The 15,315-nt window shown below is 41.1% G+C and overlaps 1 protein-coding gene across 1 annotated transcript; it reads right to left on the bottom strand.

The window, feature by feature from the left end:
* Positions 1–603: 603 nt before the first annotated feature.
* On the bottom strand, positions 604–13,561 carry RPL7 (ribosomal protein L7). Its single transcript, XM_048840952.2, has 7 exons — positions 13,459–13,561; positions 11,988–12,090; positions 11,135–11,301; positions 10,125–10,262; positions 9,172–9,281; positions 6,821–7,031; positions 604–661 (listed from the first exon to the last, which is right to left on the bottom strand). Exons 1-6 carry the CDS (start codon positions 13,509–13,511, stop codon positions 6,823–6,825), a joined length of 780 nt encoding a protein of 259 aa, XP_048696909.1. The 5' UTR covers positions 13,512–13,561; the 3' UTR covers positions 604–661; positions 6,821–6,822.
* Positions 13,562–15,315: the final 1,754 nt, after the last annotated feature.

The following is a 15,315-nucleotide window of genomic DNA, read 5'->3' as shown; positions in this document are numbered from 1 at the left end:
TTGAAAAACAGGTTCTAATAGAAAATTAGTTTCTCAATGCACTGAAAATGTTCATGTGTCTCAGTCTAAACTTGTTTAAAGGTGGTAGGGTGCTGAGAACCATATTTTTTGTTGTTGCAGACCTGAGGAGCCTGGACTCTTCTGTGTCCCTTAGCAAGTCTGCAGCTTTGCAGAGTCTTGCCTGACTGACTAGAGGAGTGCAGAAAGGAATTTGGGAAAAGGGTGGTGGAAAATTACTGGTTTGCCAGATGTATGCTGCAGCAAGCTGAGCCTGGATTCTGCAGCCCTCCTAGGGCCTCAATCAGTGAATAGAAACAAGACTTACCCATCATCCCTCAAAAAAAAAAAAAAAAAGCCCCTCTATACCTTTTCTCTGCTTCTGAATTTCCACTGTAGAGGGTTGGACTGGCTTACCTGGAGGTACTTCATATTTGAGAGGAAGAATGTGTGTGAAGTAAAATAAAAAGGAATTAGTATTTTATACTTCTCTTCTACTGACTTAATTATGAAGCTTTGGGAATACCTTATTAAAGCCCACTTCTAGACAATGTGACTACGCAGGAATACTACAGAAAAATTCCCAGGCAAAATGACTTGAGACTGTTGTGCACAGAAATTTTTTTATTAACAGATCAGAGTAGGAAAGTCCACTGCTGGGCACCTGAAAGAGAAGACAAATTAACATTAACAATATTATTTGATTTTCTTAGTTCTGCATGATGGTAATATAGAAATTATCAGTTTATCACAGTTGATGTGACTTTATATATATTTTCAACCAGACTGAAAAGACCCTTCGGTGCTATTTAATTTGACTTTACTAGAATCCTATGCTAGTCAAATAGCTCCAACCTCAATACCTAAGTCTCTTTATTCACAATAAAGCACTGTCTTCCAGCAGTAGCTTTAGAACATATCTCCTAATATAACAACATTCATGTGACAAAAGGAAGAAGCAAGTCTACCTTGAATGAAGAGGAAAGCTAGTATTTCAGGCAGAACACTAAGTCAAGTCATAGTCCCTGCTGTTAATGTTGATGCTAAACTTGTGTAAAAATGCACTTCAATTCTGTTCCACCTATATTACTATTATGAGTCCTGGGTCTACACAAGGGAATTTTAAGCAAAAAAAGCTTAAAGGCACTAGTTTCAGCTTTGTGTTAAGCACTCAGCTGCACTGGGCCTCCCAACACAAACACTGGTCAAGGTGAGACAATGCTGGCAACAGTAGGAAATATTTAGAAGATCTCCCTAATGTCGACAAAGGAGGAGAATAATCATATCCTCACAGGTATGTAAAATTGAAATTAATGTTCACCTTCAGGCATATTGCCCTTTAGAAGATGTTTGCTTACATGGGCAGTAGCTCAGATGAACACTATTCCTTATTAAGCGAGGGAGCTAGTTTTCACTACATTACTAGCAGACAATTCTCGGCCTCCTCACAAAGTTTTGTAATGAAAGAGAAAATTGAATAGTCTTTCCAAAGAGTTACTCATTGTTCATATATTTAAAGAGAATGTGTATAAACAACTACAGTAGATAGTAGTAACGTAACTGGGATTCTCTGCAGGAAAGAAAACACAAGGAATGGAAACAAAGGGGAGAAAGTGTTTACAAGAACTGTAGACCAATGGAAGTGGTCTATAGGAGTTTTTAAAAATGCTTTGCTGATACCTGCAGCCCAAATATAACATGGCAAGGGCGTAAGAACAAGGAAGTGTGATTAAAAGGAAATGAAAGTGACACTGCAGTTTGTATTGACCTGTAGAACTAGTATAGAATGGACTGAAACTGATCCCAGCTAGTGACAAGGAATGCTACTGAGGTGGAACACCAATCAAAATCATGACAAGCACCACTTCACTGAACTTGAGCCATCTGTATATGTGAGCACAGAGGCGGCTTAACCGCATTCAGGGGAAGAAAGGAAAAAGTATGGCTTAAACTTCCTTCCTACACAAAGCTCCTGGGAAGCTTAGGCCACAGTGATTTTCCATCATGCTGGGTAAACTTAAAAAGAAAAGATCATTGATGGAAGGAGTGCAGACTGCATACCAATATAGGCTATAGAGCAATGTGCTGGGATACAACTGAAAAAACCAGCAATTTATTTAGACAAGAGGGAACTGCCATCCAGTTTTCGGACATCTAACAAAGGCAGTTTTGCTCAACTTTGAATGATTGAAGATGTATTTACTAGCATTTTAGAAGTGTGCGTTCATCACGTTTGTTAAATTTCCAGGAAAGATGTTAAAAGAACTGCGCTATTAACCACCCAGAAAGTTACCCCATCAGAACCAAATAAAAAAAATTCTACAAAACTTAAGTGTGATCACTAGACTAGCGTAATAGCAATACAATGATTTTATCCCAACCTCCAAGTCTTATTCAGAAAAGCTCCCAAAGTTTTCAAAGAATGGTCTACTTCACCCTCCCCACCAGCCAATCATTCCTGGGAATACTAATTGCTTACTTGCAATTTAGCAGGTGGACTAAGAAACCAGCACCACGTGACTTGCTAGCTACAGAACAAGCTCTTACAGAAACTTCTGATCCATAGAACTTAAAGCACACAGACAACCAGCAAGCGGTAAGGAGGCCAATTTCAGAGCTCATCACAAAACCCCTGTACTGCTATGAGCAGGTAGTTTCAGAGAAGGCAGCCTATTCACCCACAGGGAGGAAAACACTCCACATCTCCAGTCAACCCCAAGTGACTAATGCATGGGTGGCAAACCTGAGACTGAGAAGGCGCCAAAATTTACCAATATACATTGCCAAAGAGCCACAGTAATACATCAGCAGCCCCCCCATCAGCTCCCCCTTTTCCCCCACTCCCAGTGCCTCCCACCCACCAGCAGCCCCACCGATCAGCGCCTTTCTCATCCCTCCCCGCACCTCTTGATCAGCTGTTTTGTGGCATGCAGGAGGCTCTGGGGGGGGAGGAGCAAAGGCACAGCAGGCTCAGGGGAGGGTGCGGGAAGGGGTGGAGTGGGGGCAGGGCCTATGGCAGAGCCAGGAGTTGAGCAGTGAACACCCCCATCAGCACATTGGAAAGTTGGCTCCTGTAGCTCCAGCCACCCCTGGACTAATGGAAAGAGCAAAATAACCCAAAAATGGGGAAAAAAATCCAGTTTGGGTCAATTGAAACATTGTTTCAATGACTATTTGAATTGTTGACATTGGGAAGGTATCTTCACAGCCATAAAAGCTCACCTTTTAAAAATTAATGCCTTCTCTCCTCCTTTAAGGACACAGAAAAGCATTTAGGTGTTCTCTAATCTCTAATGAGCAAGTAATCGGAAGGCTTCCTATTTTGTGGTGTAGTACAATAAACTCAGTGAAGTTGAGCATGTTTAATCTAATTTAGGTGCTTGGGTTTTTAAAAAGGGCAACTGCAGCAAATTGTCTCATTCTTCTGTATACTAATGCATAGAGCTCCATGTCTGTCATGGAAGTCAAGAATTTTGTGACTTTTCGCGCACCCCTCCTCCCCCCAGATTTAGTCAGGGATATTTACAGTAGAAGTCATGGACAGGTCACAGGCGGTGAATTTTTGTTTATTGCCCATGACCTGGCCATCACTTTTACTAAAAATACTCATAACTAGGGCCCTACCAAATTCACGGCCATGAAAAACGCATCACGGACCATGAAATCTGGTCTCCCCCCATGAAATTTGTCAGCAGCACAGAAGCAAGGGTGGCAATACCATACCACACCATCCTTACTTCTGCACTGCTGCTGGCGGTGGCTCTGCCTTCAGAGCTGGGCTCCTGGCCAGCAGCCTCCACTCTCCAGCTGCCCAGCTCTGAAGGCAGCATCAGCGGTTCAGAAGTACAGGTAGCAGTACTGCAATGCCGCAGCGCACCCCCCCCCCGCAATAACCTTGCAACCTTCCCACAACTCCTTTTTGGGTCAGGAGTCCTACAATTATAACAGTAAGAAAAGGAGTACTTGTGGCACCTTAGAGACTAACCAATTTATTTGAGCATGAGCTTTCGTGAGCTACAGCTCACTTCATCGGATTCATCACTTCCACGGCATGCATCCGATGAAGTGAGCTGTAGCTCACGAAAGCTCATGCTCAAATAAATTGGTTAGTCTCTAAGGTGCCACAAGTACTCCTTTTCTTTTTGCGAATACAGACTAACACGGCTGTTACTCTGAAACCTGTAATTATAACAGTGAAATTTCAGATTGAAATACCTGAAATCATGAAACTTACTATTTTTAAAATCCTATGACCATGAAATTGACCAAAATGGATCATGAATTTGGTAGGGCCCTAACTCTGACTAAATCGTAGCCTTACTAATGCATAATTTCTCTAAGGGAGTGAGGGCTATTTCCTTTGTTCTTCTTGAAAGCATTGCTTTGTGATGCCATATTGCTAAAATGGCCCAATAAGTCTTTGCATGCAGTCTATTTTGCTCTGTCAATGCAGCACAAAACTCTTATCATAGCTCCACTGCATCTCTACGCTACCATTCAGACTGTAGACACACAACAGAAGAAAACTGATAAGACCAGCTGCTATTTAGAACCCCGTGGGCAACAGTTAGCGAACAAGAACCAAGTCCATTTCAGTCTGCTGCTGTGCTGCTTAGAAAAGCTACAAACAGCAACAGAAGGCAGAACCCTTCTTGTGCTCAGAGCAGGAAGAGCAGACTGAATGATGCAATCTTTTCTGCACACAATATTTTAAAATTCTGCATATTTTATTTGTCAAAGTAACAAATTGCCAATTTCAATTATTTTAGTAATTTATTTCAAAATACTTGTTAGCAAATATGTCTGTAACAATACAGACCAAAAAAGATTCAGGAAATGTCTTTTGACAAACAATATGCCTAGTAAGGAATCTAATACAGACCTTTGAGTCATAATTTATTTAAACTACAATACAGAAACGTATGTCCAGCACCCCTCACAAGCAGTGCAAAGACTTCAGGGGGGAGTCAGGGGTAATGGAGGAGCTGAGGGACAGGGAAGCAATTGCTGGGAAGGCGCCTGGGAGTGAACCTGGTGGGTTGTTGGGTGTGGAGGGGAGAAATATGGAACAGGGCTTTTTTTTGGGGTGGGGTGCGGGGAGAGGAATTGTTAGGGAGCTGGCTGACCTCTACCCTCTGGCTGACCTCTACCCTCTTCCATTAAGTCAGGCACATCTGCCCCTGTCCCCACAGGGCCCTGCAACCCCCCCCCCCTTCCCCATGTGGCCCTGGCTCAATGCTGTTACCCTACTAGCTCCTAAGCCCACACTCCAGTCTGTCCCCTCCATTAGCCTTTCTGAACCCCAGTCTGTGACCACCCCCAGCAGCCCCTATTCTGTCCATCCCATGCCTCCTCATCTGGGCCCCACTATGAGGAATGCGGCTTCTCCCCCTCCCTCTTTACTGCCCTCTCTTCTGGTGCCACAGCAGCCCCTAATGGGAAAATGGTGTAACTGCAGCGCCCCCTCCAGCAGAATATATATTCTGCAGAGGAACAAAAATCTGTGGAGGACATGAGTTCTGCGCATGTGTAGTGGTCAATTCCACTCAGCATAGGTATCAGCCTGTCGCCAAAGGCTGACAGGGAAGAGGTCCCAAGTACAGCTGAGTGGAAACTGTTTTTCCATCCCACAAAAATTATTCTGAACAATTTCCCATTCCAAATGGGGACACAGTCAATCTCAAATTTTCACAAACCCCAAATCCAAGAAGATTCCAGTTTAGGTCATCTGAAAGTTTCAGTAATTTTGAATTTGTTTTTTAAATTTCAGAACAGTCATTACCCAGAAGCCCAGAATATTTCAATTCAGATGTCATAATGAAGCGTTTTGACAATTTTGAAATTTTTAAAGATCTGAGCTGAAAACTTGACAGAACAGATCCTTTCCCACTAACCAGTTCAGTTGTGTCAAACTGGCATGTTCCAACAAAAACCTTGTCAAAGTTCCTGATGAGCTCTAGTGCCAAGCACAGTCAACGAATAGTACCATTAGAAATCCCAACACATGTGGGTTAATAAAATGCATTGTAACATTGTCCATGGAGCACATTGGTGGGCCGACCTTTTTCTTATCAGCCTCTAGACTAGGAATTTGGTAGTCCTCAAGCCCTCTGACCATTTCTATAATCCATACTAACTCTGTGCTCTATGGTTTTTTTGCCTGTTTTTCTGAAATAGATTATTACTTTGGCCAATATAGGGAACAGAGATGTCATGTTAATACACATACTCAATTAAAAGTGTAGAAGTGATTTTAAGTCCATACCCTGTCCCCTGCCATTTCTATAAGCACATCTGACTCTGCAAATTCAAAAAGACCACTTGTACCTAGATTAGTGGATACAAGAAAGAACCCTTGTGGCCGATGATAGCTAAGAGCAAAAGCAAGAAGTTTCTGGGAATGAGTACTACTTTTGATCCTTTAATGCCAGTAAGGGCAGTCATCGTTTCCATTACGAATCCCAAGCATGGTTAAATATTTAAATTCTTTGTTTAGCAAGTTAGTAGTAAGTTGTTGGGAAAAAATACATAACAGTTATGATCAAGATCCAAACAATTTCTGTACATGTGTTTTTTATACCCTTTGAAGATTTTAACACTCAATAAGTTAACCATCAGATATTGGACAAACTAGTTCAATAAGGCTTCACACTCTAACAGTCTGATCGAAATAGATAATATACATCAACTACATTTGCCCCTTAAAATCAAGCAACTTTGCCTTCCACATCCACTGGACCACGTCCTTTACTGCATACTTAAAGTAAAATGAAGGAGGTGGTAATTTTAAGGTACATTTTCCCTGTGACATTAAGTGTCTTACCATTAGTTCATTCTCCTTATGAGCCTGTTAATCTGATCTTCCCTGTTGCCAGCATCTCCACCTTCCACAAAGTGGATAGTTTTCTTTTTCATTCCACCTCGAGGAGAAGATAACTTGAAGGGCCACAGAAAGTTGTTCACCACTTTGAAGTTCTTGCCAACAGTATAGATCTCATGGACCACATCTTCCATGCAGATGATGCCATATTTCTCTGAAATCCAGGAAACAGTAATTCTACAAGACTATCAGACTAAAACCCAAGGCCTGTGGCATGATTACCTACAAAACACTATCCACAATTAAAAATGTGTCTTGAGTGTTATGTTCATTAGTAACCGATGCTGTCTCAAGTTTACTTGAGATCAAGTCAATGTCCACAAATCAGCATGCTCTGCTTTAATGTTTCAAAACAAGTTGTGTACTATTTTTCCCCTCAAGGCTGTTACTATTGCTAATTAGAAACAAATGGTTTGCTTCCCCCTTACATATGAAAAATGACAGCAAAACACTACAGAAAGCTTGATTATAATACTAAACCAGGGAATGACAGGGAAAAGAAAACCATGATAATCCAATGGAATTTTGGTAAACATTGTTTCATAGTGGCCTTTTAAGAAAAATTAAGTTAAATCAACACAGATTACACACTTGCACTTAACTGAAACTCATCTTTTTTTAAAATCTCACATTAACTGTTGCAAGGATTTAGTGAACAATGCACCAACGGCATTTCTGTATTTAATGTAGTCTTTAAACATCAAGAGTTCAGATTTTCCAAGAGCATCTGGTAATACAACACAGGAATTGAGTGTTTCGTGTTGTGCAAACCCAATTCTTAGAATTGTAATGTAAAGAATAATGGACTTTCAGATCTCAGCAAATTATAAAAGTAGAACATATACTGCTATTTTTAGTGACCCAGGTAAATAATGGAAAAGCAAACAAGAACAATTTGAATTGTTAATAGACAAACTATTTTGCCTTTAATTCCAGATGAATGGAGAGGGTGAGGTTTCACCAACATTCAGTAACATGGAATGTGGAAATTAACTTCCTGCACCATAATGTTAAACTAATATCCCAAAATCTTAAAATCTGATTAGATATAAGATATTGATTACTGGTCATAAATATAAAGGGAAGGGTAACAACCTTCCTGTATACAGTACTATAAAACCCCTCCTGGCCAGAGGCACAATATCCTTTTACCCGTAAAGGGTTAAGAAGCTCTGGTAACCCAGCTGGCACCTGACCAAAAGGACCAATAAGGGGACAAGATACTTTCAAATCAGAGGGGGGAGGGGGTCTTTTGTCTGTCTGTTCTGTGTGCTTGCTGGAGAAAGATCAAGAAAGCAAGCAATCCAACTCCATTAGAATTAGTAAGTATTAGCAAGGAAATGCATTAGTTTACTTTTGTTTTGGCCTGTGATTTTCTGTGTGTGACAGGAAGGTATATTCCTGGTTTTTCTTTTTGAAACTTTAAGATTTTGCCTAGAGGGAAATTCTCTGTGTTTTGAATCTAATTGCCCTGTGAGATTATCTCCCATTCTAATTTCACAGAGGTGCTTCTTTTACCTTTTTTCTTTCTAATAAAGTTCTGTTTTTTTTAAGAATCTGATTGTATTTTTTAGTGTCCTAAAAAAACCAAGGCTCGCCTGTGCTCATCTTGTTTACTCTCAAGCCTCCCCAGGAAAGGGGAGTGTAGGGCTTGAGGGGGATATTTTGGGGGAACAGGAACTCCAAGTGGTCCTTTCCCTGATTCTTTGTTAAATCACCTGGTGGTGGCAGCATACCCTCCAAGGGCAAAGAGTTCATGCCTTGAGGAAGTTTTACCCTAAGCTGGTAGAAATAAGCTTAGGGGGTCTTTAATGTGCGTCCCCACATCTGTACCCTAGAGTTCAGAGTGGGGAGGGAACCCTGACAACTGCATATTTACTTAGGAAATGATTTCAAAACAGTTTAGAAATACCTGCCATTGTTTCAGTATTTCCACTCTTAGTGGTAATGATTTCTCACTGATATTTTCATTCTTAAAAGCTTGACCTATCAGTTTTTCCATTAGAAATCAATGCAAATCAATCGGAGAGACAAGGTTTACAGTTGAATACCCTAGTCAAATTATAAAAGTAAAACTTTAATTTACTTTACATTTTGAAAGTTTTGATTTCTAATAGGAAAAGCTAATACTTTCATTCCTGCTTTGCGTCAAGTTGCCAAGACAGTGATTTATTGTCATATTAAAACCTATTTTTAGTGATAGAGGTAGTGTTCAGAATTTTTAAGCTCATATTTTTAGCTAAATCAGATAATCTTAAAACAAAATCATTGCTAAAAAATTAAGTTATATTTACCAAGACACCGCTGAATCAGAGAATTGTCAGTCAGAGCAATGCGCTGCCTGTTGATCTTGCCGTAACCACGCTTGTAGATCAGTTCATGCACAGATTTCAGATTGGGGTAACTGAAATACAGAAGTGAGATAGAAGTGATTGGGATTCTCATTCAATAATGCCAAAAAATGAAGTTCTATATTAAATTATTTGAGCTTAGTATGAGGACAACACACATTCAAACAGTGTTCCCTCTAACTTGTCTCACTCATGTGCGGAATGAATTTTGTTATGTGCACACATCACCTCCATATTGGTGCATATATCAAAATTCATGTGGCAGGGTGGGGCCAAGGGGTTTGGAGTGTGGGAGGGGGCTCAGGGCTGGGACAGAGGGTTGGAGTGCAGTGGGGAAGAGGGGGATGAGGGGTGCAGTGGGGCTACGGTGGGTAGAAAGGACTCTTCCCCTCCCCCCCTACAGCAGTACCTGAGCTGAGTGGAAGAGGTGCCTCTTCCCCAGCCATGGCAGGTCCAGGGCGCCCGTCCCCCGGCCGTGGCAGGTTCAGGGCCAAGCTGGGGAAGGGGCACCTGTCCCCTAGCTGCAGCAGGTCCAGTTGGACTGGGTCAGGGCGCCTGTCCTGCCGCTGTTGCAGATCCAGGGCTGGGTGCCGCAGCAAGTCCAGGGTTTGGAGAGAGCTATCTCTTGCTGCTGCAGCCCTGAGCACCAGCACGATGCTCAATAGGCAGCTATGCAGCCACGCAGCTTAGAGGGCCCTTAGCATGCCAAGCGTAACAACCCAGTGCAACACAATGGATGCAAAATGCTTCATGTTGCACCAATGGGAATTCATGACAGAGAGTCAGACCAGGTCTTGTGTTTACTTTTTCTGCTACTTATTTCAGTGTTGAGCAATACATCCTGTATTTTACTTTTCAAATTCACTTGATAAAGTTAAATTGAAAACTTCACTTACCCCCATGCAATGTAGGGTTCAACAATCCGCAGCATGTTAATTGAAGCCTTGTTGAGTTTTACAAATGTGCCATTGAAAATCTGACGGAGGCGAAGGAGCTGCAATACCTTACGGACCTTCGGGCTAACTCCATTGATACTACAAAGTGCATAAGTGATATGCTTAGATTTACATTTGTCTGTAATAATCAATTAATTTGATCTACATGGCTATGTGGCTTTGATTCAATAATCAGCTATATGCTTACCAATGATTCAAAGTAACAATTGTACTGAACTGTATTATGTTTTACCATCTCAAATTTATACTCTGAAATTTTCATTCAAAGCAGATCTACTTTTAATCTAGTCTCTCTCCTCAACAAGCTAACAAGGGCTCAGTCTGACCTACTCTTAAGCAAAAGCAAAGCAGGAAGGTGATACTCTTGATTCACAATTCAGTGCCCCCACCAGAAAACAACCAGGGATATAGTTCACCTTCAATGAGAACCAGGCACACCCTTCTTTAAACAGCCTTTTTCCTGGATTACTAGTTGATTTCTCTCTCCTAGTACACCTTTAAACAAGCTGTTCTGAAACATGTGGAGAGAGAGATTTCTATGGTTTCTCATTAATAATGGTCTGCAGACATATTCATATTATCCAGTTTACATTATAAAAGTAAAAAATTCTAATTTTTGCAATGTAAATGAGGATAATTCACTCTCCATGCACAGTTGCTACTTTGCCTCTTTACTGACAATGCCAAAACATGGGCTTTGATCCAAATACGTTTGTGGGTTTGTGGTTAGAAACTAGACTGACTGAACGAGTCCTCTGCTAGTACTATCAATCCACACCTACCTGTGACTTACTCGTGGAAGGGTTTTATTACAAATGATATGAACTTTTACATACTCTATAGTGCTGCTCTATCAAATACGGGAAGGCCAAATTTTCCCCACAAATCTTAACAAAATGAAACTATTCCCCATGAATTTTAACCATAGTCCAAAATGGTAAATATCTTACCCTCTGATCCTGATCACAAAGGCCAGTTTTGGTTCAGCAGGTACATAGTAATTGCCAGCTTTGCGTGCCATTCGGGCCATACGAATCTCACGTCTATACATTTGCCTGTACTCCTTGTGATAGGCCTGAGCTCTCGTATAGATGAGTTTTCTCTGCGCTTTACGAAGCTGAAATTAGGGATAAAATTGTCATCAAAAGTACACTATGTTCATAAACATGTTAACTTACAACAGCTCAATTATATCATTCCAAGTGATCAATAAGCTTTACAAAATGTATATAATAGATACATAACACCATCCTAACACATGAAAGCAGAAAAAAAATCAACTTCAGCTTTACAGTACTGTAGCATCTCCTGTGCATACAACATTTATTTATTGCAACACTTTGGACATAGTTAAGACAAGCAGACAAGTTTGTTTCCCACACCTGGTATTTAGAGTAATACTAGTGACATTCTGGACAAAGTTTCAAAAGGCCTTTAATAAATATGTCATAGTGCACCAATGCACAATTTCTTACTGAATAGGCTATCTTCCTACCATATACCAATGAACATTAAGCTCTGAACTTCAAATCATAATACTGCCTCTAAGATTACTCTCCCATAAATTATGAAGGGTATTGTGTTTTGCATCACTTAAAGTACTCAGACTGTGTGTTCTGTTTTTGATCAATATTCCATGAATGAATTGGTCAAAATACCCTGCAAAATCTCAGTGATTAACAAAACAGCTGTCTATATATAAGATTTAAGATCTACTAAATTCTCTCTCTATCACTATGTATTAGAATTGCCTTTACTGTATAAACAAACAATTCAATCAAAAAAGTTTATTAAAATATTTACCTTCTTTTGAACCACTAGCCTCTTCAGACGCTTGGCCTTTATATCAGCAAAAGCCTTTCGCTTTTTCAAAAGGCTTTCTGGAACAGATGGCACCTTCTTTCCTCTAAATTATTAAAAAAACAACAAGACTTGAGAGTCTATTTATAGATCATTTTCACATGACAAATAATGAAAGGTGTGTCTTCAAATTTAGCTTAACTAAGAATTATTATAAGCAGCTTTGAGATACATAAACCACACATGGAAACGAAAATACAGGCCTCAGTGTCCTGAACCAGTTTATAATTACATTCTGCCTCCCTGTATCTTCAGTTGTTTAGGGTCTTACTCAGGCCTGAACTCCTGCATAGCATTATAATGTGTACTTATAGCATCTTTCATCCACAGATAACGAAACTAGTATTGCTGTACGCAGCTAAATAGCTACATCTCACCACAAGGTAACTACCCTTTATTGCTACTTCTAGATATTTATAAAGCAACTACTTATCTGAATACTTACAAATTAAAAGCCAACAAGCAATTTGAAAGACTATCATCCAACACTTGCCTTTTAGACACCATTTGGGAGTCTAAAATTTGTTTTTCTTTCATTCTAATTAAAAACTATCGCTCTGGCTTAAAACTGAGGAAAATTCTCTCAAAAAATGGATCTTACATCTAGCTCTGAATACAAGTCAGTCCAGGGACAATTCAAGAACTGCTGACAAACTGCTGCAGTGGTGGCTGTAGCAATTCCTGGCTATAGCTTGAATACCAATTAAATTTGATAATGATACTTCATTATGAAGGAAGTCTAGGGTCATTATCACCGAGGCTTGTAATTCAACTCTTAAGTTTTGTGGGAGTTTGTCTGAAAGACCATCTAGGAAGTCGCTCCTAATTTTAGAAGAGTAACATCACAGTTTGTAATGCATGGTCCATTTAGAGATAAATAGTGCCCTTCGATACATGGGCACAACTCCCACTAGTTCCATGCATCTAAAGGCAGCATCTGGTCCTAAATAATGCTTCATACAGCACATTAACAGGGCAAGAGAGAAGTGACTGCTGTATTACCTATGGGACACGAGACTGTACACGCTGCTGCCCCATCCCATCATGATGGTTCCTGAGCAGCAACACCTCTCCCCCAGTAACCCCAGCCCCGCTCCCAGACACCCTTCCTCCTCCAACACCAGGGCTCTACGCAGTCAGGCGGCCGCATCCCTCGGACTCCGCCGCACCCAAGAGACTCTCCATCAAGCCCTGCGCACGCCAGGCGAGGAGAAACAACCCCCTCTGCCGCCCCAAGCCCAGGCCGCCCCGGCCACACACAGGTCTGGGTCGCCGGGGAGGACCTGAGGTGGGTCAATACGAGCGGCAGCGGAGAGGCAGAGCCCCGGCGGTCGGGCTCGGGGAGCCGGCCGGGGGCAGAGGCCACCACGCCGCGGATGGAAGCGGATTTTCCCGGGGAAGAAGCTGCACTTACTCTTCGCCCGCCATGATCCCCACCGGAAAAGAGAGCGCGCGCATGCGCATCATACACTTAAAGAATCGGGTCCGGGAAGAGGCCAACGCCAAAAGCCCTGGGTTTTGCTGTCTTACGCGGTGCCTGAATACAATTTAGGAATAGGGAGGTGACTACCTGAGTGCCTGAGCTGTACCGGTGGCCAAGTTGAAGGGGCTCAGAGCTGGATGGGAATGTAGGGGCGGAAAGCGAAGGGTAGATGTCTCATTGAAACACACAGTAGTAAGCTTTTACAGACCCGGAGGAAGAGGCTATAAACACTTCCCTTTTAAAACATCACTAAAGCCCCTCCAGCTTGGCTACAGCTTCAGCATGCTGAGTTGGGCGCAATCCACAGTCCCAACAGTGTTCAGGCCCAGAGGTGTAATTAAAAATGTAATCACTTTTGTTATTACATTAAATAGTTCATTTCCATAGTGTGACTGATTCACTTCAGCTCCAAGAGATGTTCTATGGGGCTAAATCCTGAGCCTGAGTGTTAAGATTGACTTTAATGGGATCAGGGTTATTATTTATTTTTATTATTTGCCGAGTAGTGACACAACACATATATCAACACAGTTTAGGTCACAGAAGAGGTTGAAAATCTCAAAAAGTTGATACAGAAAGAAACTTGCTTATTATTGTTAAAATCTAACAATGTTTTGTTTATTTGTGGCCATAACTAGTTTTAATCATGCATTAAATGGATAATCTTGTTAATTTTATTTTGGGTCTCAGACCTACTGGTGAGAAAAAGGGACTGGAAATTGAGCAAAGACCCAGTCTCACACACACTTATGCACAAGTTTAACTTCATTCATGTGAATTGTCCCACGGACTTCAATGTGACTTTAAGTCTTTGCAGCATTAGATCCCAAGTTTCTTAGGTTCCATTCCCATCTCTGCAGCCAGCTGATTCATTGTGCAATTTGAAAAGTCATTTAAGGCATCGCTGCCATAAACAGATGAACTTCAATGGAGTTGCATCTACTTGACTAAAATAGTCTGTTCATCTAAGTATTTTTACGGATGGCCACTCACTGTGCTCTAGGGCCCCAATCCTGAAAATGCTTAAATAGGGATGAAACTTTACTCCAGTTTTCTCATTGACTTCAGTGGAACTGCTTATGGAGTAGAGTTACACACATGCAGAGCAGTCCTATAGAAAACAATGGAACTGAATGTGTAGTGAGGGTAAAGCAGTTTGTCCCAGAATAATTAAGTTACTATTATTTTAATTTATTTGTTTTGTTTTACAGCTTCCAAAAGTATGCTAGGTGTTAGATACTTTTATTGTAAAATGTTGAATTAATAATAATACACTGGCATTTGAACAGCAGCTGTGTTAGTATTATAGATGTAAAAACAAATGGTAATACTAATTTATACTAGTACAGCACCTTACACTCATGAATCTTATTAAAACTACAGCAAATAACAGGGAAATTAAAAATACATTCACAAGCAAATGTTCAATTAAATTGTTATATTAGAATAACTATTGTCCCAGAGCAAGAATTTGACTATCAATAATAAGCTGAACTTTTTTCTCTGTCGCACACTACAAACTGGTTCGTACGTCAGCTTACACATCACCCTCAAACAGTGAGCTCGCCCGAGAAGCAAAGTGGCCGGTGGTGACTACAAGTCCCATCATACCAAGTTCCACTTTGGCCACGGCTCCGGGACGTGTTGAAAGGCTGTAAGTCGCCGGACTCAAGATGGCGCACTGCACTCTGGGACCTGTAGACGAAGGGACCCGCTTTGCATTCTGGGACATGTAGTCCCTTTCCCGTTCCCTCCTCTAGCTGGAAGATTTGGAGGACAGTTTCTAAC

Source organism: Caretta caretta, chromosome 2 (genome assembly GCF_965140235.1).
Source record: "Caretta caretta isolate rCarCar2 chromosome 2, rCarCar1.hap1, whole genome shotgun sequence".
NCBI lineage: Eukaryota > Metazoa > Chordata > Testudines > Cheloniidae > Caretta > Caretta caretta.
This window is presented reverse-complemented; position numbering and strand designations above follow the sequence as displayed.

Coding starts and splice junctions, on each gene's coding strand:
- RPL7 (XM_048840952.2), bottom strand. CDS start 13,511: ATGATGCGCATGCGCGCGCTCTCTTTTCCGGTGGGGATCATGGCGGGC. Junction 11,302..11,987: donor GGCTAGTGGTTCAAAAGAAG/GTAAATATTTTA, acceptor CCCTAATTTCAG/CTTCGTAAAGCGCAGAGAAA. Junction 7,032..9,171: donor TCTGATTCAGCGGTGTCTTG/GTAAATATAACT, acceptor CCTGGATTTCAG/AGAAATATGGCATCATCTGC.